Source organism: Semicossyphus pulcher, unplaced genomic scaffold (genome assembly GCF_022749685.1).
Source record: "Semicossyphus pulcher isolate SPU_LCO1_2020_fin unplaced genomic scaffold, fSemPul1.0.p SCAF_5, whole genome shotgun sequence".
NCBI lineage: Eukaryota > Metazoa > Chordata > Actinopteri > Labriformes > Labridae > Semicossyphus > Semicossyphus pulcher.
The window spans coordinates 32,856,076-32,879,440 of record NW_027211726.1 but is presented as its reverse complement, the minus strand read 5'-3'; the positions used below and the strand labels follow the sequence as shown (position 1 = coordinate 32,879,440).

At 42.0% G+C, this 23,365-nt stretch overlaps 1 protein-coding gene across 1 annotated transcript in view; it reads right to left on the bottom strand.

Moving 5' to 3' along the window:
* LOC138609477 (NLR family CARD domain-containing protein 3-like) overlaps nucleotides 1-22,009 on the bottom strand; it is a 35,985-nt gene extending 13,976 nt beyond the window's left edge. The window contains exons 1-10 of the mRNA XM_069682111.1: nucleotides 21,900-22,009; nucleotides 19,859-19,969; nucleotides 19,183-19,293; nucleotides 18,193-18,268; nucleotides 17,795-17,930; nucleotides 15,775-17,566; nucleotides 15,488-15,667; nucleotides 11,676-11,843; nucleotides 11,402-11,581; nucleotides 1,319-1,486 (exon numbers count right to left, since the gene is read on the bottom strand). Of these exons, the coding sequence (XP_069538212.1) occupies nucleotides 1,319-1,486; nucleotides 11,402-11,581; nucleotides 11,676-11,843; nucleotides 15,488-15,667; nucleotides 15,775-17,566; nucleotides 17,795-17,930; nucleotides 18,193-18,268; nucleotides 19,183-19,293; nucleotides 19,859-19,969; nucleotides 21,900-22,009 (3,032 nt within the window). The remainder of the gene's footprint in view (nucleotides 1-1,318; nucleotides 1,487-11,401; nucleotides 11,582-11,675; nucleotides 11,844-15,487; nucleotides 15,668-15,774; nucleotides 17,567-17,794; nucleotides 17,931-18,192; nucleotides 18,269-19,182; nucleotides 19,294-19,858; nucleotides 19,970-21,899) is intronic.
* Nucleotides 22,010-23,365: the final 1,356 nt, after the last annotated feature.

Here is a 23,365-nt window from a genome sequence, read left to right as displayed (position 1 = left end):
GAGCATGTGTCTACATATCTTCACATTGATTCACAAGCCACTGTCAACCTGACAAACTGGGTAAAGTGTGAATATCGCGTTGGCCTTTTTGTTTGTACTGACACAAGAAAACACACCAGTCTTCAGCAAAATAACTTCTATCATTTGGCACAATGGTAAAGTGTTTTAGTTCTAAATGAACATGAAACTTGTTTCCATGACCATTTCCATGCTTTCCAAGTTAGTGAAAACATCCCCAGGAAGATACTGGTTCTAGAAAGGGAGAAATTAAGACATTTCAAAAGTTTGGATTCTCAAATGTCCTATGGGTGTGATTTTTATTTTGATGTTGTGTCAGAGGGCTGTATTATTTAATCTGTTGGCCTAAAATGCCTAAAATGTTGGCCAAACTGAATGTATTGAATTCATGTTTTACGTTCTTGTACATGTTTTCGTGCTTTAACAGCACGTTTAACATTCTATTTCATGTGAACATAATCCTGCATTACAGAGAAGTTTGCTTTCAGAATCCTAACAGACTGCTGTACATTTACATTTAAGGTTGTTTTAAAAATGATCACACTTGCACTTTCCTCAGAAAAGTTTATGCAGCACAGAGGGATGTGGTATGGTGTATTTTTTTACAGTTTTGCTGAAATATGCAAATTTATTTTTTTACTACATATTTTTTATTTGTGATTTCCATCTGACCACACAATTTCCTAACTGTTAAACTGCCATTGTAGCTGTTTATTTTAAATGTGTATGCTGTTACATGTTTACACTGTTACTGAAGAAAGCTTTTACTCGAAATGTAACTTGTTACAAAAGTTAATATTCATGAAGCAAGGAGTTGTGAACACACTTTCTGGATGTGTTCAAATAAAGGCATTGAAGTAATTTATGTGTTTTTTGTATTAATTTCCATCTAAAAAACATTTTTTGTGATTTTATATATTAACTCTGTAAGTGTTCAATAAAACAATTTCGCTGTTAACACTGTGAAAGAGTTCACCTAAAATGAACTCTCAATGAGAGTGCTTTTTCCTCTTAATGGGAGTAGTGTTTTAACTCCCAGAGGAGTTCAGTTTTAACTCCTAAAAAGAGTTGAAAGATCAACTCCCGGAAAAGAGGAACTTTAACTATGCCCTAGAGTTCATTCGATGGTCTCACATGTACACTCAAATTGAGTTGATTTTAACTCAGAGAGTTTATTCCAAAGGGCCGAATTTGCTGTGCAGGGTTATTCAGACTCACAGGACTGAGAGCTGAGAACTGAGCAAATATACAGAACATGTGAGCTCAGAGGGTTATCATTTTCACACAGCTGCACACTAACCTGAGAGTTTCCAGTCTGCAGTGTGGAGTTTTTAGACCGGCAGATAGAAGAGTCACTCCTGGATCCTGCAGGTTGTTGTTACTCAGGTCCAGCTCTCTCAGAGAAGAGGACTGGGAGCTGAGGACTGAGGACAGAGCCTCACAGCTTCTCTCTGACAGGTTACAGCAGCTCAGCCTGAAAAGGATCTTCACTCAGTTAATTACAAATCAAATATAGAAAGTCAATGAAATCTTTTTGGATAAACTTGTTAAATCTGTTTAATCCTGACCTGAGAGTTTCCAGTGTACAGATTGGCCCAGCAGAAAGCAGCTTCAATCCTGAATCCTGCAGGTTGTTGTTACTCAGGTCCAGCTCTCTCAGAGAAGAGGACTGGGAGCTGAGAATTGAGGACAGAGCCTCACAGCTTCTCTCTGACAGTTTACAGCCACTCAGCCTGAAGAGGAATCAACAGCACATAAAAGGAAACAATTACAAGAGATAGTTGTTTTTTCTCAATAAAGTAAAACTACATTTAACATGGAGAATGATGTGTTCACGTACAGAGCTTTGTTGGAGGCTTTGACCACTGGCAGCAGCCTCAGAAGAGCCTCCTCATTACAGGAAATACAGCCGACCAGTTCTCAGCACACTCCTGCTGTGATTTTAATATAAATCCTCACAACGTTGAGTTTTTAACGCAGTCTTTTAATGGTCATTGCTCCACGTTACTGGACAAAGAGGCACCTTTCCTCACTTAGGGGGAGGAGGTAACAGGGACAGACTCTCTCACAAGCGGTAGCCACTAATTCAGCTCACAAAGTTAATAGTAGTTAACTTCTTTTATTCAATAGTAATATTATTTATTTCTCAAAGGGTCATATGTGCAATAAAAATCTGTCAATGTGCAATAATCTCTCACCACAGTGCAATAACCTAATACCACAGTGCAATAACCTAATTTAGTTTAATTGAACTATTACCCACTGTTTACTTGTACATTTTCTAAGAGTGTATATTTTATATATTTTGTTATCTAATTTTGTACTTTTTTTATATATATATATATATATATATATATATATCGATAGATATATATATTTTGATCTTTATTTATTTATTTTTTTTTTACCCTCTGTGTGCTGATTCTTTCCTATTGTATTGTACTGTATAAGCTGCTGGAGACTGAATTTCCCAGAGGGAGTCATCCCAAAGGGATCAATAAAGTTGAGTCTAAGTCTAAGTCTAAGTCTCTCTTTAAAGGTTAGGACTCGGGCTACCTGCAACAGTTGTCAGTGGATAACAGAGGCTGTCTGCTGCCTGAGACCACACTGTCACAGGTCTGAACGTCTGTGGAAGTGCATCGCCTACATCTTAAAGATCTCCGGCGTTCTTTTAAAGAAGCAGTACAGGAAGCCTGGACGGCTTATTTTGCTGACCTGATTTCTTCATCAAAAAGAAATCCCAACGTTTCATAACTATTTAAAACATTGTTTCACCAGCGCTCTCCACATTACCATGTTTCACTGTTGATGACTGCAATACCTTCCTTTCCTTCTGTGTTGATAAAGTAATGACTATTAGGTCCAATATGCATCATAACTCTCATCCACTTCATGCTAGCTCCTCTCTTATTCCTACCGTCTTGAGCTCTTTCCATCCGATCAGCTCACAGGATCACAACATTGGGCCCCTTTCCTCTGCTGTTGGCTTTAGCCCACGTCATTTAGGAGTAATAGTTGATAAATCATCATCTTTTGACAGCCATGTTAAGCAGGTAACCAGATCATGTTATGTCCACCTAAGAAATATAAGTAAACTGAGAACTTTAGTTTCAACTGTAGTTTCACCTCGACGACTGCCACACACTCCTCTCGTCACTCAGCAAGTCTGCGCTTAATCGCCTGCAGTCAACACAGAATGCTGCTGCAAGACTCCTCACCAGGTCTCACATTACCCCCATCCTCAGATGTCTTCACTGACTCCCCGTTGTGTAAAGGATCAAGTTCAAAATTCTCACCCTCACTCACAGAGCCCGATACGGTGAGGAAACTAAGTCACCCTTACCTGTCAACTCACTCAGGTCAAACAATCTGAACTTGCTGCCCATTTTTTCCCCGCCTTTATTGGAGAACACATTGGATAGAGTTGGGAATGATGGAAGAGAGACCGGGGAGGACATGCAGCAAAGGGCCAAAGGTCAGAGTCGAACCCAGGGCCTCTGCGTCGAGTAGTGTGCCTCTATACATGGGGCGCGTCTTAATGGCTGAGCTACACCGGCGCCACATACGGTTGTCACCTTGTGAAAGATTATTTTCTGACTTTCATTAACAGGATATGAAGACAAAGCATGGGTAGAGAGGGTCCGTCATGATGGCCTCTGCTGTGGATAACGTTCTGCTGACTTAGTTTCTCTGTGACCTCCAGAGAACATTGGGGCAGTTTGCAGAGTATGAAGCTGTGGGATAGAGGGTCAGCACCTTCAAGTCTGTGGGCAAAGTACTCGGGGAGGAGTGAAGGTAAGAAGGAGCCAGAGATCAACACAGATTGCTTTGTCATCAGCAGTGATGCAGCTACTGTACTGGACTGTTCAGTCTGAAGGAAAGGCTCTTTATAAGTTTATAAATGTTCCAATCATCATCTCTGCTTTATTACAGTCGTCGTTGGGATTCTTCTCTTTGGACCACACATGATGGAGTCCAGATGAACATAACTCAGACTGTCTTAGACCAGCATTTATATATCCAAGTCAAGTTACTGAGCCGTGAACATGAACACAATACTGGTGACAAGATCCTTTGTCAGCTGACCCCTTCAGTGTGATATTAAAGCCATTTTAATTACACACAGCAAATTCTTAGAGTTTCAAAATAAGGAGTTAGACAAAAAATAGTGAAGGAGTTAGATTTTTGGAGTTTATTCTCTCATGTAGACCCCAGCTTGTGTTGAGGGAAACTCTTCGGTGGTGTGAAATATCGAAGTTAATTCACAGGGTGTTGTGGGTAGTGAATAAACACTTCTCCTGAGTTCATTCCTAACGGCTCTCTTACCGCGTCAAGCAGTGATCACTTCCTCGAGAGACAGGTAAAAGTGCAATTTTACGTCTCAAACTAAATGTTAACGTGTGACGGATTTTCTGTTAGTGTAATATAACGTTATTGCTTATATTTGCCACGACGAACTTGCTAGTGCCTGTCTCCACTGTTAGAGATTGTATTATCTTAATTAAGAGCAGGGAGACACAGCCGGATCAGTTGTTAAACCTAAAGTTGCGCTAGCTAACAAGCTAACAGTAGAGTGCAATGATGTAAGGTACGGTAGGCTAACACCTCTGGGGAGCCCAGGTGAGCCCAGCATCTTTAACTTGCTGAATGTTTGTAAGAGCACCTAAAACCTGTGATAAAATACCCTTGTATATCTTCTACAAATGTCACTGTATAAACTACTTAGACAAAGTAGCGCTGTTAAAACCATACATATCAGAACAATGCCTGGTTTGCTTTACTCGAACATGTTAATGGATTAACTTTGTGTTGAACATACAATCACATCAGCCCCAACAGAGACTCATGTTACAGTAACAATCTTTACTTGTTACTTATTTCAGGGTTTTTTTGCCATTTTTTTGGAGAAATCTGGCACGAGAATTTTCTTTGGGAATAATAAAGTTCTATCTTGTGTTCAAGATGTTGATAAAGGTGAAACATGGAGGGACAAAGAAATATGTCAAACTGGAAGACGTCAGCTTCATGGAATTTATCACTGCAGGTAAGTTTTTTTTGGTTTGTCTGAAGGCATTTAAGGGAAAGTAATAATAACTTTGTTGATGGCATCATGACTGTTGTGCTTCAGTGCAGCAGAAGTTTCTCCTACCAGAAAATAAGCCACTGAAAGTCACGGATGAGCAGGGCATAGAGGTGGATGAGGATGTCTTTCCAGAGCTTGCAACAATCAAAGAAGTGTGCTTTGTCATCTACACTGATGATGGTAAAGTGATTTCAAATTTCAGTTTCATTTTCAGTTTGAAGATAAAGTAAATATATATATTAGTATATATATATTTGAACAAACATTGATTAGATACCAAAACAACATTCTATGTACCATGTATATTTCAGACCTCCCACGAGCAGAATCATCCAAGCATATGGCTGAAAGTACAGACTCGACAGAATACGTGACACTTGTGGTAGGAACTATTTTGGTATTTGTTTATAGGACTTACAAAATAGTCATCTGGAAGTTGGGCAAGTTGGGATTTTGGGTTAAGCTAGCACACGAAATCTTTTATTTTAGCTAATTGTTCAAATGGTGTCTATTTCTCAGTCACAGTATAATGAACTTTAGGAGGCCACAGACTGAAGGACAATTTGTTTCCACTTCCACAATTTAAATTGGTTTTCTATTTAAGTGATCACAACTTACTCCATGAGATTGTCATGGCATCCTGTACATATTTATCATAGACTTCCTGATGCTTTGTCAAAGACAATTTCAGACTGTTGTCTGTATTCATCTCAGATGGTGGTGACCAGGCCCCGATTATATGGTAAATGGTAGCATTGTGGTTCTTAATTTTTGATTGTTTGTGCCCTGTATCCTCAGATATTTCAATCCTGCAGCAAGATGGTGAAGGGCCTTCATCTCCAAGTCTAACAGATACATTGTCCATCTCAAGCTTAAGCAGTCCAGCTAGTGACACATGTGATGCTGGATGTCCAATTATTCAACCTGTCATGGACAGCACCCATGCAAGAAATGTATTTTAATTATTTACTTTTACACTTTTTGTTTGCCTGACTCTTAAAACAAGATTAAGAAAATTGGGGTTACGGAAATGAAAAATTATCTTAATTTATCATTTGTATAATAAATATATGGAGATAGTTATTTTGTTTAAAAATCACATCTTATCGTTGCTGTCTTGTTATCTTCTGTCTTCAGATAGTGGAGCAGATTCTCACTACTAAGCCAGCAGGGAGGACAGTCGTCAATGAGTATGAGGATAGTTTGAAAGATTCTACTCGGCGATTAATGGTGAACATCAAAGTAGCTCACATGCGTGAAAAGGAAGGGTAAGTGGCTTTTTGTTTATAACATGAAATTTACTTTTGTGAGGAGGAAAGAATCATATGACAATGAATTATTTTGCATTTGCAGGAGAGCTGTAACTAAAGCCACAAAGGAGTTCCATGCCCTTGGGATTGTGGCTCTCTTCCCATCTTTGAAGGATCCATACTCAAAAAAGTACGGTGGCCCACAAGGGCAAACGTGCTGCAACAGCCCAAACGATTTCGATTAGAAGACACGAGCTGCAAATTCAGAAACGGTGCAAAGTCAAAAACACAAGCAAAAGTCCAAAACATATTCAACGACAGAAACGCGCTGCAAATAAAAAAAACTGCTCCAAAAGCCAAAACAAATACATTAACATCAAACGCGCTGCAAATACAGAAACGATGCAAAGTCAAAAACACACAAACCCAGAAAACACATGCAAAAGAAAAACGCTGCAAATACAGCCCTCACAACGGAAGTGCTCCAGGCCTGTAGGGGGCGCTCGGTTATTAACGGGAGAGAGGGGGAGACGAGACAGTGAATTTATTACTTCTCAGACTTTCTAATGTTAGACGCTGCTGGAGCGGAGCGTCTCTGTTGGTCATGTACTACTGACAACTTTTGAGATTTTGCAGGACTTCTCGATGATGTTTGGAGCAGAGACTTCCTCCAGGTTCCTGGAAAAATGGGCCCCCTGTTTTAAAGACAAGGTCATCCACGAAGCCAGGGCCCTCAGAGAGACACCTCTCCTGAACAAACAGCTCAAATCTGCCATGAATGAAGAATCTGACACTGCAGATGATCCAGGTAGTATTACAATAGACATAATTCATTTGTATTGCAATAAGTTGCCAAAAACAGACATGTTTGCTCCAAAATCTTTTTAGATATTCTGGATGAACTACTCCAGACTTGATCAAACCGGAGCCTGTCCTTTTAAGATAAAAATCTTGGGTTGACCGATGCACATCAAAAGTTTGTAGTAACTTGTCCAGTCTGAGCAGTGAGGTGTTAAGCTAGTTTCACACAAGCACGCCTGAGCAGCATGGTCATAAGACGTTAGATGAATAGGGGACAACAAAGGTGACCTCAACATTGACAAGGTGTGAAACACATGAAGTAATGGTTTTCTTCACTGATTGCAGAGTGGCACAGCGACATGGCCTCTCTTCTTGTCTTGCTGCATCTTCTCACTCCGCAACCAGCTGGAAGGAAACGGGCCAAGAAGATCAGTGTCGGAGAGGCAACAGATCACCTGCTGAAATTTCACAAGGTTTGTCAACAAATCCAATTCCAAATATTGTGGTATCGTGTGTTTTAAAGAAATGCGTTATATGGAAGTGCTTTTCACTGTGTTTCAGTCCTGCCAGAGCCTGGAGGATCACCTCATCACCACAGAAGGAAACCCCCAGCCATATCTTCTGGCCACAGGGACTTCAAAAGCTCAGGTTTTCAGCTTCTACATAGTCGTGGATAGAAAGCTTCTTCCATGTCAGTCAGGTACATCCTTGGGCGCATTTGATGAGCTGTTCAAGTCCCACTTTGTTTTCAGTGTGAAATATGATGATGCTCTGTCCAGCCTGTACACATTTTTGCAGACTACTCTGTACAGCATAGATATTGGCACAATGGAAGAAAAGCCGTAAAAAGTTCAAGCAGCAAAAATGTTGAGATGTTTCCTCTGTGCGTCATCCTTTGGTACAGCCTTACTTTTATTCAGGCACCTCAAACTAATGCATGGAATCTATCCTGGGAAAAATCTGAGGCTAAAATGTGGTCCAATAGGATGTTGCTTGCAATTCTCTAGTTATTCTGGGTTTAGAAGACATCTCATAAAGATACATGCGCATATTGTCAACACATGTGCAACAGAGGAGACCCATTCCAACCATGCCATTCAAGAGCACAATAATCCTCTGTGCCTAAATGATGAAACACCTTCCACTTCATCTCAGCACCAAAATATTGAAGCAGGCCCTTCAGTGTCAACGGGCAGCAAAGATATGTGTGCATCAATTATTGCCAAGCTTTTAGGAAGCGGTGTACCAAATACTGTAGTGCTTTCTACCATCGAGAATTTAGAGGACTTTGTGGGAGACTTACAGTCTAATATTCAGGACCATGTACTAAACTTACTACCTGCCGGCAGTCCTGCAAGATCAGCCATAGAAGAGTTATTTAAAGGTATTGACAACCCTTTTAGCCACTTGAATTCTAACAGTAAATGGAAGAAATATTTCACAGAAAAATGGGATATTGTACCAGTTGAAAAGCGTCTAGGTATAAGGTTTGATACCAGACGAAATAGCAAAAGTGGAACCTATGAGCAAGTTCCAATCATTGACAAATTCATATATATTCCCATACTCAAAACACTCCAGTTCATCTTCAAGAATGAAACTATTTCTGAGATGATGCAAACATCTACTCAGAGTGACAAATACGACAACTTCTGTGATGGAAGCTACTTCAAAAGTCATCCCTTGTTTTCAAGTGACAAGTTTGCCCTCCAAATCCAGTTGTACTATGACGATGTTGAGTGTGCAAACCCACTAGGGTCAAAAAAAGGTATTCATAAAGTTGGCTGTCTTTACTTCATCCTCAGGAATCTTCCACCCAAGGTGAATTCTGCCTTAATGAATATTCATCTAGTATCATTGTTTCATGCACAAGATGCTAAGAAATACGGCATTGATGAAATTCTGAAACCCTTAGTAAGAGACTTGAAAATATTAGAGACAACTGGGGTTGCTCTTCCATTTGCTGAATTTCCTGTACGTGGCACTCTTGCACAAATTACTGGTGATAATTTGGGTATGCACAGCATTCTTGGATTCTTGGAGTCATTTAGTGCAAATGACTTCTGTAGACTTTGCCTAATTGATAAATCTTCAGCTCAGTCAGTTTTCTCAGAAGATGACCCACGTTTGACCATAAGATCACCAGTTTTCAATGATCAACATTATTCTTCTTTGGTAGATGATCCAACTTCTTCATTTGGCATCAACAGAAAGAGCATACTGAACACTTTGCAGTATTTCCATAATGCAGAAAATTATGCAGTTGACATCATGCGTGACATTTTGGAAGGGGTTGGTCAATATGAGGTCAAACTTCTATTTGAATATTTGATTGAACATTTCATCTCCAAAGAAAGCCTCTTGAATAGGATTTATGCTTTTAATTATGGCTATGTGGAAAAGAAAAACAAGCCAACAAATGTAAAGCTTGACTGTGTCGGACATGGAATAGGGTTAAACGCATCACAAACACTGTGTTTGATCACCTTTGATATTTGGTGACCTGGTATCAGAGGATGATTTGCACTGGCGCTTGATGCTCTTGTTGCTGAACATAATAAACATTGTGTTCTCATACTCAATCACTGAAGGGATGACCGTGTATTTAAAGCACCTTATCATTGAACATCACCAGCTCTTCAAAGAACTGTACCCATCAAAGAACTTGATTCCAAAACATCATTTCATGGTCCACTATCCGAGGTGCATTCGAAAAATTGGACCCCTCATTCATATCTGGACTATGACTAAGGCTATGGCTATGGCTGGACTATGGCTAAACACCATTTTTTTAAGGATGGTGTGAAAAACTTTTTAACAGTATCACTTGCAAGGAAACACCAGTTTGCAGTAGCCTATCATTGGGAATGCCTGACTTCAAAAGCAATTGAGTCTGGTCCAGTCAAAATGTGTTTACTTGAAACACTAGAGTGTACAGAGCATGTGTCTACATATCTTCACATTGATTCACAAGCCACTGTCAACCTGACAAACTGGGTAAAGTGTGAATATCGCGTTGGCCTCTTTGTTTGTACTGACACAAGAAAACACACCAGTCTTCAGCAAAATAACTTCTATCATTTTGCACAATGGTAAAGTGTTTTAGTTCTAAATGAACATGAAACTTGTTTCCATGACCATTTCCATGCTTTCCAAGTTAGTGAAAACATCCCCAGGAAGATACTGGTTCTAGAAAGGGAGAAATTAAGACATTTCAAAAGTTTGGATTCTCAAATGTCCTATGGGTGTGATTTTTATTTTGATGTTGTGTCAGAGGGCTGTATTATTTAATCTGTTGGCCTAAAATGCCTAAAATGTTGGCCAAACTGAATGTATTGAATTCATGTTTTACGTTCTTGTACATGTTTTCGTGCTTTAACAGCACGTTTAACATTCTATTTCATGTTAACATAATCCTGCATTACAGAGAAGTTTGCTTTCAGAATCCTAACAGACTGCTGTACATTTACATTTAAGGTTGTTTTAAAAATGATCACACTTGCACTTTCCTCAGAAAAGTTTATGCAGCACAGAGGGATGTGGTATGGTATATTTTTTTCCAGTTTTGCTGAAATATGCAAATTTATTTTTTTACTACATATTTTTTATTTGTGATTTCCATTTGACCACACAATTTCCTAACTGTTAAGCTGCCATTGTAGCTGTTTATTTTAAATGTGTATGCTGTTACATGTTTACACTGTTACTGAAGAAAGCTTTTACTCCAAATGTAACTTGTTACAAAAGTTAATATTCATGAAGCAAGGAGTTGTGAACACACTTTCTGGATGTGTTCAAATAAAGGCATTGAAGTAATTTATGTGTTTTTTGTATTAATTTTCATCTAACAAACATTTTTTGTGATTTTATATATTAACTCTGTAAGTGTTCAATAAAACAATTTCACTGTTAACACTGTGAAAGAGTTCACCTAAAATGAACTCTCAATGAGAGTGCTTTTTCCTCTTAATGGGAGTAGTGTTTTAACTCCCAGAGGAGTTCAGTTTTAACTCCTAAAAAGAGTTGAAAGATCAACTCCCGGAAAAGAGTAACTTTAACTATGCCCTAGAGTTTATTCGATGGTCTCACATGTACACTCAAACTGAGTTGATTTTAACTCAGAGAGTTTATTCCAAAGGGCCGAATTTGCTGTGCAGGGTTATTCAGACTCACAGGACTGAGAGCTGAGAACTGAGCAAATATACAGAACATGTGAGCTCAGAGGGTTATCATTTTCACACAGCTGCACACTAACCTGAGAGTTTCCAGTCTGCAGTGTGGAGTTTTTAGACCAGCAGACAGAAGAGTCACTCCTGGATCCTGCAGGTTGTTGTTACTCAGGTCCAGCTCTCTCAGAGAAGAGGACTGGGAGCTGAGGACTGAGGACAGAGCCTCACAGCTTCTCTCTGACAGTTTACAGCCACTCAGCCTGGAAAGGATCTTCACTCAGTTAATTACAAATCAAATGTAGAAAGTCAATGAAATCTTTTTGGATAAACTTGTTAAATCTGTTTAATCCTGACCTGAGAGTTTCCAGTGTACGGTTTGGACTCTCCAGCCCGTCAGAAAGCAGCTTAACTCCTGAATCCTGCAGGTTGTTGTTACTCAGGTCCAGCTCTCTCAGAGAAGAGGACTGGGAGCTGAGGACTGAGGACAGAGCCTCACAGCTTCTCTCTGACAGTTTACAGCCACTCAGCCTGAAGAGGAATCAACAGTACATAAAAGGAAACAATTACAAGAGATAGTTGTTTTTTCTCAATAAAGTAAAACTACATTTAACATGGACAGTGATGTGTTCACGTACAGAGCTTTGTTCGAGGCTTTGACCACTGGCAGCAGCCTCAGAAGAGCCTCCTCATTACAGGAAATACAGCCGACCAGTTCTCAGCACACTCCTGCTGTGATTTTAATATAAATCCTCACAATGTTGAGTTTTTAACGCAGTCTTTTAATGGTCATTGCTCCACGTTACTGGACAAAGAGGCACCTTTAAAGGTTAGGACTCGGGCTACCTGCAACAGTTGTCAGTGGATAACAGAGGCTGTCTGCTGCCTGAGACCACACTGTCACAGGTCTGAACGTCTGTGGAAGTGCATCGCCTACATCTGAAAGATCTCCGGCGTTCTTTTAAAGAAGCAGTACAGGAAGCCTGGACGGCTTATTTTGCTGACCTGATTTCTTCATCAAAAAGAAATCCCAACGTTTCATAACTATTTAAAACATTGTTTCACCAGCGCTCTCCACATTACCATGTTTCACTGTTGATGACTGCAATACCTTCCTTTCCTTCTGTGTTGATAAAGTAATGACTATTAGGTCCAATATGCATCATAACTCTCATCCACTTCATGCTAGCTCCTCTCTTATTCCTACCGTCTTGAGCTCTTTCCATCCAATCAGCTCACAGGATCACAACATTGGGCCCCTTTCCTCTGCTGTTGGCTTTAGCCCACGTCATTTAGGAGTAATAGTTGATAAATCATCATCTTTTGACAGCCATGTTAAGCAGGTAACCAGATCATGTTATGTCCACCTAAGAAATAGAAGTAAACTGAGAACTTTAGTTTCAACTGTAGTTTCACCTCGACGACTGCCACACACTCCTCTCGTCACTCAGCAAGTCTGCGCTTAATCGCCTGCAGTCAACACAGAATGCTGCTGCAAGACTCCTCACCAGGTCTCACATTACCCCCATCCTCACCATGGAGAGGATGTCGAGGACACTGTAAGATGTCTCCAGCCTGAGATGTTGCTCTCTTGGAGAAGGTGTAAGACTGATCAGGTAATCTTATGCCAATGATCTTACTGGCAACTCTTATGATCCATTGTAACCTGTTTCTGTCCCCTAATGACAGGTTACCAAACCAGGAGATTATGGCAAAGGTGAGGACAGACTCTACCATGGAGGAGTAGAACAGATTCATCAGTCTGCTGCACACCCCAAACCAGTTAAGTTGACGGAGAAAGTGCAGTCTCTGCTGTGGCTTTTTGCAGACTGCGTCTGTGTTTTCTTTAAATGTTAGCTTGTTGTCGATAACAACACCCAGGGACTTGTAACACTGGACTTGGTCAACCATCTCACCCTTAATTGCTGTTTTAATTGGTGTATTAGGCTGCCTTCTCAAATCAATGCACGTCTTTAGTTTTACGTACATTTCATTTTAAAAAAGAGTTATCACGCCACTCTATAAAATCGTCCACCACTGGGCCACGTGCTATTTCCCTTCCTTGTAACAGGCTCACTATGACTGTATCATCTGCAAACTTCAGAATGCGTCTTCCTGGCTGGGAACTTCTGCAGCTGTCAGTGTAAAAAATGTACCAGATTGGTGAAAGGACACAGCCCTGTGGCGAACCAGTGGAGGAGAACAATGTGTCCGACAAAGAGCCATTAATCCTGACACACTGGGATCTGTCCACAAGAAAGTCTAAAATCCATCCAACAATGCCAGGACACAGATTCAAATCATTTAGCAGTTTGTTGGCTAAAATGTGGGGCTGACTTGTGTTAAAAGCAGAAGATAAATCTAAAAATAACAGGTGTGCATGTGTCCCTGGACCTTCAAGGTGTTTAAAAAGTAAATGAAGAAGGGTAAGAACAGCATCATCAACCCCTTTTTTACTCCTACAGGCAAACTGTAGAGGATCCAATGAGTCCTCCACAACTCCAACTAGCTCTCTCTTGATGAGCTTTTCAAATACCTTCATAACTAGTGAAGTCAGGGCCACAGGTCTAAAATCACTAATGCCCTTAGGGGACTTTTTCTTAGCCACTGGTACTATTGTGGACTTCTTCCACAGAGTAGGAACCTTTTGTTGCTCTAAGCAACACTTTAATATGTGGTGAAAAATAGGGGGTAATTGATCTGCGCAGTGTTTGAGAAGATGACCAGATATATTGTCAGGGCCGGGGCTCTTGTTGGTCTTGGTTTTACGGAGTATGTTCCTGACATCTTGTACACCCAATTCAAGCTGTGGAGTGGAGGAGGTTTCTAATTCTATCTGATCAGCTTGTTCTTTAAAATCTTTTGTATCAAACCTGAGATAAAAACGATTAAAATGAGCAGCTAGCCCCTTGTCTGATTTAAAACCATCCATTTTAATATTCATATTACCTTTTTTTGTGCCTGTCATGACTGACATGCCATTCCAGAAACTTTTTAGATCATTACCTTTAAATTTGTCCTCAATTTTATCCATATAACTGAATTGAGCTTTTTGAATCTCTGCCCTAACCAGTCTTTTTACCTCCCTGTTCTCTTCAACACTGCTATTTTTAAAGAGGTTATGTTTCTTCATTGTTATTTCTTTCAAGGACTTAGTGATCCATGGCTTATTGTTTGGATAAAGTTTCACCTGACGTGTGGGAATACAAGACTCTTCACAGAACCAAATGTAGCTACACACATTCAAAGTAAGTTCACTTATGTCCAGAGTATTTACTGGCTCACGGTGAGGAAACTAAGTCACCCTTACCTGTCAACTCGCTCAGGTCAAAAAATCTAAACCTTTTGTTGCCTTCATTGGACAGGACAGTGGATAGAGTCGGGAATGATGGAAGAGAGACCGGGGAGGACATGCAGCAAAGGGCTGAAGGTCGGAGTCGAACCCAGGGCCTCTGCGTCGAGTAGTGTGCCTCTATACATGGGGCGCGTCTTAATGGCTGAGCTACACCGGCGCCACATACGGTTGTCACCTTGTGAAAGATTATTTTCTGACTTTCATTAACAGGATATGAAGACAAAGCATGGGTAGAGAGGGTCCGTCATGATGGCCTCTGCTGTGGATAACGTTCTGCTGACTTAGTTTCTCTGTGACCTCCAGAGAACATTGGGGCAGTTTGCAGAGTATGAAGCTGTGGGATAGAGGGTCAGCACCTTCAAGTCTGTGGGCAAAGTACTCGGGGAGGAGTGAAGGTAAGAAGGAGCCAGAGATCAACACAGATTGCTTTGTCATCAGCAGTGATGCAGCTACTGTACTGGACTGTTCAGTCTGAAGGAAAGGCTCTTTATAAGTTTATAAATGTTCCAATCATCATCTCTGCTTTATTACAGTCGTCGTTGGGATTCTTCTCTTTGGACCACACATGATGGAGTCCAGATGAACATAACTCAGACTGTCTTAGACCAGCATTTATATATCCAAGTCAAGTTACTGAGCCGTGAACATGAACACAATACTGGTGACAAGATCCTTTGTCAGCTGACCCCTTCAGTGTGATATTAAAGCCATTTTAATTACAGGGTTATTCAGACTCACAGGACTGAGAGCTGAGAACTGAGCAAATATACAGAACATGTGAGCTCAGAGGGTTATCATTTTCACACAGCTGCACACTAACCTGAGAGTTTCCAGTCTGCAGTGTGGAGTTTTTAGACCGGCAGACAGAAGAGTCACTCCTGAATCCTGCAGGTTGTTGTTACTCAGGTCCAGCTCTCTCAGAGAAGAGGACTGGGAGCTGAGGACTGAGGACAGAGCCTCACACCTTCTCTCTGACAGGTTACAGCCACTCAGCCTGAAGAGGAATCAACAGTACATAAAAGGAAACAATTACAAGAAATAGTTGTTTTTTCTGAATAAAGTAAAACTAAATTTAACATGGAGAATGATGTGTTCACGTACAGAGCTTTGTTGGAGGCTTTGACCACTGGCAGCAGCCTCAGAAGAGCCTCCTCTGAAGCAGAGTACTTCTTCAGGTCAAACACGTCCAGATCTTTTTCTGATGACAGTAAGATGAAGACCAGAGCTGACCACTGAGCAGGAGACAGTTCATCTGTGGAGAGACGTCCTGATCTCAGGGACTGTTGGATCTGCTCCACTAGAGAACTATCATTCAGTTCATTCAGACAGTGGAACAGATTGATGCTTTTCTCTGCAGACAGATTCTCACTGATCTTTGTCCCAATGTACTCGACTGTTTTCTTTTTGTTGTGTGAACCACTTCCTGTCTGTGTCAGCAGACCTCTCAGGAGACTCTGATTGGTTTCTAGTGAAAGACCGAGGAGGAAGCGGAGGAACAAGTCCAAGTGTCCGTTTGGACTCTGTAAGGCCTGGTCCACAGCACTCTGATAGAAACGTTTTGTTTCTCTGAACACTTTAGACCGCCAGGTTGTTTGTTCTCCTGACAGCAGATTGACCCTGGAGTTGATGAACTTCAGATAGACATGAAGAGCAGCCAGAAACTCCTGAACACTCAGATGGATGAAGCAGAACACCGTGTCCTGGTACAGTCCTCTCTCCTCTTTAAAGACCTGTGTGAACACTCCTGAGTACACTGAGGCTGCTCTGATATCGATGCCACACTCTGTCAGGTCTGACTCATAGAAGATCAGGTTTCCTTTCTGCAGCTGCTCAAAAGACAGTTTTCCCAGAGACTCAATCATCTTCCTGCTCTCTGGACTCCAGTGTTTATCTGTCTCAGCTCCTCCATCATGCTTGATGTTCTTCAGTTTGGTCTGAACCACCAGGAAGTGGATGTACATCTCAGTCAGGGTCTTGGGCAGCTCTCCTCCCTCTCTGGTCTTCAACACGTCCTCCAGAACTGTAGCAGTGATCCAGCAGAAGACTGGGATGTGGCACATGATGTGGAGGCTTCGGGATGTCTTGATGTGGGAGATGATTCTGTTGGCCTGCTCCTCATCTCTGAATCTCTTCCTGAAGTACTCCTCCTTCTGAAGGTCAGTGAACCCTCTGACCTCTGTCACCATGTCAACACACTCAGGAGGGATCTGATTGGCTGCTGCGGGTCGTGTGGTTATCCAGAGGCGAGTAGAGGGAAGGAGTTTCCCTCTGATGAGGTTTGTCAGCAGCACATCCACTGAGGTGGACTCTGTGACATCAGTCAGGATCTCATTGTTGTGGAAGTCCAGAGGAAGTCGACACTCATCCAGACCGTCAAAGATGAACACGACCTGGAACTCTTCAAACCTGCAGATTCCTGCTTCTTTGGTTTCAGTGAAGAAGAGATGAACAAGTTCCACCAAGCTGAACTTCTTCTCTTTCAGCACATTCAGCTCTCTGAAGGTGAAGGGAAACATGAACTGTATGTCCTGGTTGGCTTTGTCTTCAGCCCAGTCCAGAGTGAACTTCTGTGTTAAGACAGTTTTCCCAATGCCAGCCACTCCCTTTGTCATCACTGTTCTGATTGGTCCATCTCTTCCAGGTGAGGCTTTAAAGATGTCTTCTTGTCTGATGGTTGTTTCTGGTCTGTCTGGTTTCCTGGATGCTGATTCGATCTGTCTGACCTCATGTTCATCATTGACCTCTCCAGTCCCTCCCTCTGTGATGTAGAGCTCTGTGTAGATCTGATTCAGAAGGGTTGGGTTTCCTGCTTTAGCGATCCCCTCAAACACACACTGGAACTTCTCCTTCAGGTTAGACTTCAGTTTCTGTCGGCACTCTGCAGCAACAGATCCTGAATAAACAAACAACAAATGATATCAAAGAGTGGATCCTGAAGAAAATCTCAACATTCAAGTGTGGCTTTAGAGTTTTTCCTTCTGCATCAGTTTTATTAAAGCATTTAGTGGATGACAAACAAGCTCTGATCTGATATAGATGTGTGTATCATATTTACTAAGTTTAGAAATGTAAACCTGCATTTCCTCTTTCCATCATGTTAAACCTGATTAAATCCTCTTACTGCTCTGCAGACAGTCAGCCAGCTCCTCCTGATTTATTCTCCTCAGGAAGTGCAGAGTGATCTTCACAAATGCATCTCTGCTGCTCCTCTGATCTTCATCATCACCATCCAACACCTCCTCCTCCTCCCTCTGACTCTCTAAGCATGCTGGGTAATCTGAACTCAGAACCCTCTGGACTCTCTTCAGCTCGTTCTTCACAAATGTGACAATGTTCTCCTCCAGCAGCTGGAACAGAACCAGACTCTGAACATGAATATAAAGTGGTAGAACACAACATGTGATCCATCAGTCAGTCTGAAGGCCTGCTGCTCAAACAGAACAGCATGGAGACTGAATGATGGTTTGGCATTTAGCCTGTAGTTAATGTAGTTCATTGTAAACAGTGTGTTGTACACACCTTAAATGTGGAGTCCAGGTCTGTCTGATGCTGCTGGGCTGACTGATCACTGTGAACCTCTGAGCTCTGCTGAACTCTGTGGAGAAAACATCAAGTTTAAGGACAATTAATGACACAGCTGACTGATAGAGGGAGTGAGCTGTGGGGTCTGACCATGAGGGCTGGGTCAGTGGGAGGAGGGTGTCCAATGTTGGAAGATGGAAAGATAGCATGAGAGCAAACCACTGATTATGATCACTATTGGTTTTATTCCCAAACTGCCGAGACATGTTTTGCCAGTGATGCAGAGGACAGAATGAAGGGGAGTTTGAATGAAGGGAAGGGAATTTCTTGGAGCTAAGAAATAAAGATGTTCATCTTAATGAACAGCCTGGAGGATGGACAAGGGCAGAACAGGAGCCCTCAATCGGAGCACCTGGGGGCTGGGCAGGGGCCAAGCAAAGGCCTTGAGGTGAATGGATAGGAGGTTAACCCACAAGCTTAGCAGCTGTAGATGTCAGGAAGGATGATAACAAGGTAGGCAGAGCAGTTGTTGAGGTCAACCTGGAGGCCAGAAACAAAGAGGGATACCGTTCTGCAGGCCAGCTATGAGGCTGCTCTGGAGGCCTGCAACAGAACTGCTTTGAGATGCTCAACTGGTGTACGAGTGTGTGTGTGTGTGTGTGTGTGTGTGTGTGTGTGTGTGTGTGTGTGTGTGTGTGTGTGTGTGTGTGTGTGTTTTGATGTCACAAAACAAAATATATTATTTTACCCATCATAATGTTTAGATTGTTTATTGGTGTTTCAGATGTCTATTTTCTTTGTATTGTCTCCTGTTGTCACTGATTCTGTTTTTGTTGTGACGTTGTTTTGATCAGCGCAGATCAAGGAAGCGGTGGTGATGTAATGGGACCCTACATACTAATGAGTCATACAACACACTATGAAGCTCTGGACCAGGACATGAGTCTTTCCTCAGCAGAGTCAGAAAATTACCTTTTTGATTCTTACCTTCCATCAGCAGGATGTCCAACTTTAAAGTCAATAAGGCGACCGTAAGACCGGTAACTCTTCATGGACGCACAGCTGGGTCCAGGAGAGTCTGGTCTCTGCTGCTGCATCCTGATACAAACAAACAACATGATTAGTTACAGTGAGCTGTTGTTCACTTGTTCAGCAGCAGGTGTGACCAAGGTAGGCAGAGCAGTTGTTGAGGTCAACCTGGAGGCCAGAAACAAAGAGGGATACCGTTCTGCAGGCCAGCTATGAGGCTGAATAACTCAAAGTTCTGTACGACGATCACACTTTCACACTAAAGAGAAGATCTTTCTTAATGTGCAAAAGACAGTTTAAAAACAGGCTTGCTTTGCCTAACTGGTTACCATATTTGTGACTTTAGGGAAAATTCAGAACTAAAAAAACTCTGGAGCAAGAATTCAGAGGAGTGTGAGCAGGGCGGTGGTGTAGCTCAGGTGCTGGAGTGTGTGCTCCATGTGCAGAGGCTACAGTCCTCACTGCAGCGGCCCAGGGTTCAACTCCACCTCAGCCCTTTGCTGCATGTCATCCCCACTCTCTCTTCACAATATTTCCCGTCTCTCTAAAGCTGTTCTATAAATAATGGCAACATGGTCATAAAATAATCTAAAGAATAATATTTTATATTCATATTGATTTGATAAATTCTTACCTTCCATCAGCAGGATGTCCAACTTTAAAGTCAATAGGTTTACCCATAGACCCGTCACTCTTCATGGACACACAGCTGGGTCCAGGAGAGTCTGGTCTCTGCTGCTGCATCCTGATACAAACAAACAACATGATTAGTTACAGTGAGCTGTTGTTCACCTGTTCAGCAGCAGGTGTGACAGTGAGTGTGAGTGATGATGGTGGAGTGATGTGAGTGCTGAGCTGTGACATGAGGCCTCTCTCATTTCTCTCTTTAGTGCCTCCTCGTCTCCTCGCTCCTCGGTCCTCCTGCCTGTGACCCAGAAATTGATCTCAGCACGCCATCTTGAAGGATGTCTCAATTCATAAAATGCATCTCGAGGATCGAGGATCGAGGAGGTTTGCCGGAGGAGCTATGAGCGAGGATATACCGCTATATCCTTTGCGAAAGTCTTTTCAGCACCGTGATGTAAAAAGAGGCGTGAAACAGCTGAAATATACAAACCACGGCGGGAGCAGGACTACACAAATGAAAGTGTCGCTTTTGTATTCATAAGTTGTAGAGATGTGCACTGCAACCGGTTAACAATTAACCGTCAGTTAAGAATTTTAACTGGTTAATTTAAACAGTTAAAAAACAAAACAAAACAAAGCTGTGCTGCATAGCTCTGCTCCTGGGACACCTGTTCCGTCTGAGCAGGTATTCTCCGCGGCGTGTCTCACAGTTAACAGAGTGCGCACCAGACTAACCCACAGCATGTCCACATGTTGCTATTTCTTCATCAAAACCAGAAGACAAACTGTCTCCTACATTAGAAGGACAGGTGTAGGCCTGGACTTTTTATTTGAAGTTTCCACAGCCTGATGTTCATGTATCGACTGTTTTTGAGCAGAAACAAAACATAACATTTTGGCGCGAGGCACAGCAGGTAACTCATTCATTATTTAAGTCTGCAGACACGCCGTCAGGTCCGGACAGGATCTCATGTTTATTAAAGTTCTGTGTGCTGACCATCAAAGAAAGATCGGCTATAGATGTTTATTGACTTATTGTTGCTGCCGGATCACACGGCTGTATGCTCACATGCCTGCATAAAACACTGGACAGTTAATATCTGTGGGCACGATTGTTGGTGCCACGTAGTTATGCTTGAGGATTACAATAATTCTACCTCTTAGTTGCGTGTGTGAGTGTGTGTGTTAAATTAAAAAATAAATGACATCCGAACATTCGCGTCACATTCTGCCACGTTGTGAATTGAATTAAAAGTAACTTGTCATAAACACTGTTCTGCTGACAGAGATCATAAAAACAGCAGGCTGTAACAAAACAGACAGACGATGCAGCTGTGCCACACATCATATTTAATTGACGTCGCTTTTAAGTGACGGCTCTGAAGCAGGGATGTCTCATGTTGTTAAATGTCTGTGGCCTCGACTCCTCTCTCCTCGTGCCTCTTCCTCGCCTCCTCCGCTCGCATATCCGTCGGGAGGGACTAAGATGCGAGGAGAGGAGTCGAGGAAAGGACTCGAGGAGGTACAAACTGAGACACGAGAAGAGCCTCTTGTCTCTCGTGTTGGTCCACTTCCTGCCTTTGTGTGTTTCCCGCTTGTTTGATTATGTGCCCCGCCCTTATTGTTTTCACCTGCCCCTTGATTGTCTCACCTGTGTCTGATCGGCCTCACCTCCTAGTTTATTTAGTCTTTGTGCTCCCCTGTCTCGGTGCTGGTTTATTGTCTTTGTCTTTGTGTACATCTACCATCATAATACCTGCTCCTAGTGTCCTCGTGGCTCCTCTTGTTACTGATGTATTTTTCCTGTGGATTATCTGTTACCTGGATTTGTTTGAAGTAAGTTTTTGCTCTGCCTAGTGGTTTTCCTTTTTTGTCTTTAGTTGGATTTAAGATTTTGTTTTTGCATTTGCCTCAGTTAATTCAACTCTTTTCTGAGTCTGCATCTGGGTCCTCAACCTTTTTGAGTCATACAACACACTATGAAGCTCTGGACCAGGACATGAGTCTTTCCTCAGCAGAGTCAGAACATTAACTTTTTTGATTCTTACCTTCCATCAGCAGGATGTCCAACTTTAAAGTAAATAGGTCGACCCATAGACCGGTCACTCTTCATGGACACACAGCTGGGTCCAGGAGAGTCTGGTCTCTGCTGCTGCATCCTGATACAAACAAACAACATGATTAGTTACAGTGAGCTGTTGTTCACCTGTTCAGCAGCAGGTGTGACAGTGAGTGTGAGTGATGATGGTGCAGTGATGTGAGTGCTGAGCTGTGACATAGAGGAGAGTCATGGACAGTTAGAGATCCTCATCTCACCTCAGAGCTTCATGTTCCCCACGCAGAGAGCTTTTAGAGGGAGGGGCTCCCTCCTCTGTGTCCTCACACTGATCCATAGCAGAGCGCCCCCTGCTGGCAGAGCTGCACTCTGAGCAGAAGCAGCACATTGATCAATAAAGAATGATTACAGCTTCATATGAAACTGTTCACAATGAGCTTCACAGTAAAACACGTGGTACACCTGAACGCATCACTGACAGTGATGTCATCATATCACATGTTACAGCACACTCACACTGTGTACTTTTACTGCTCATACTTTAAGTCCATGTAGCTGATAATACTTTGAGCTTTTACTGCAGCACAGACTGTGAAGACTTCCTGAACATCACACTGATTCTGTCATGATTTGTATGTTTGACACGTTAATAATAATCGATGACGTTCCCTCAGTTTCACTCGTGTTTCAGCTCCTCTCGTGTGTCAGAGCTGCAGGTCAACATCTCACTGTTTGATTTCTTCATCAGCTCAGACTGAGCTCAGAGACAGGCCCTCACTGCTGTATTTAACTGTCCTGTTAGCATGGTTAGCATAGCCTGCATGGTAACTGAGAGTCATTGTGCTGTCTGCACTTCTACAGTAGTCAGAGCAGCTAACACACCTGGTGGCTAACTGTTAGCTTACAGCTCTTTTTACTCTTAAATTAAACTGAGAGTCTTTAAAACAGTGAAAAGTGTCACTTACCAAAGCTTCAACACGGAGAACAGATCTGCGTCACAACGAGGAAGTCAAAGTAAAAACTCAAAACTGGAAAAACTACATTCTTTTAACCTGCATAGCAACAAGGATTCAAAAGTCACAGCCTCCATTTGACTGAAGGAAGTTTGATGTTTTATGATTTCTGAGGAGAAATAAAAGTGTTTGTGTCATCAGAAGCAGCAGAGATCGTCGTCATGTCGACACCTCAGCTGTCAATCAACAGAAGACATTCAGACATTAAACATGAAGACAAAAGCACTTTTATTGTGGAACATCCAGCTTTTTGAATCTCACTTCCTGTGTGAGGAAAACAGTCAGAGATGTGGAGAATAAAGTGTTCATGTGATGAGAATAAAGACTTTGACAGGTGAGAGCAGTCTGTCTTTATGTGTCAGAGTGCTGAGCAGCTCAGGTTTCACACACAAACCTGTCTGTCAGAGGAAATGAGAGCAGTCACATGACGCTACAGCAGCCAATA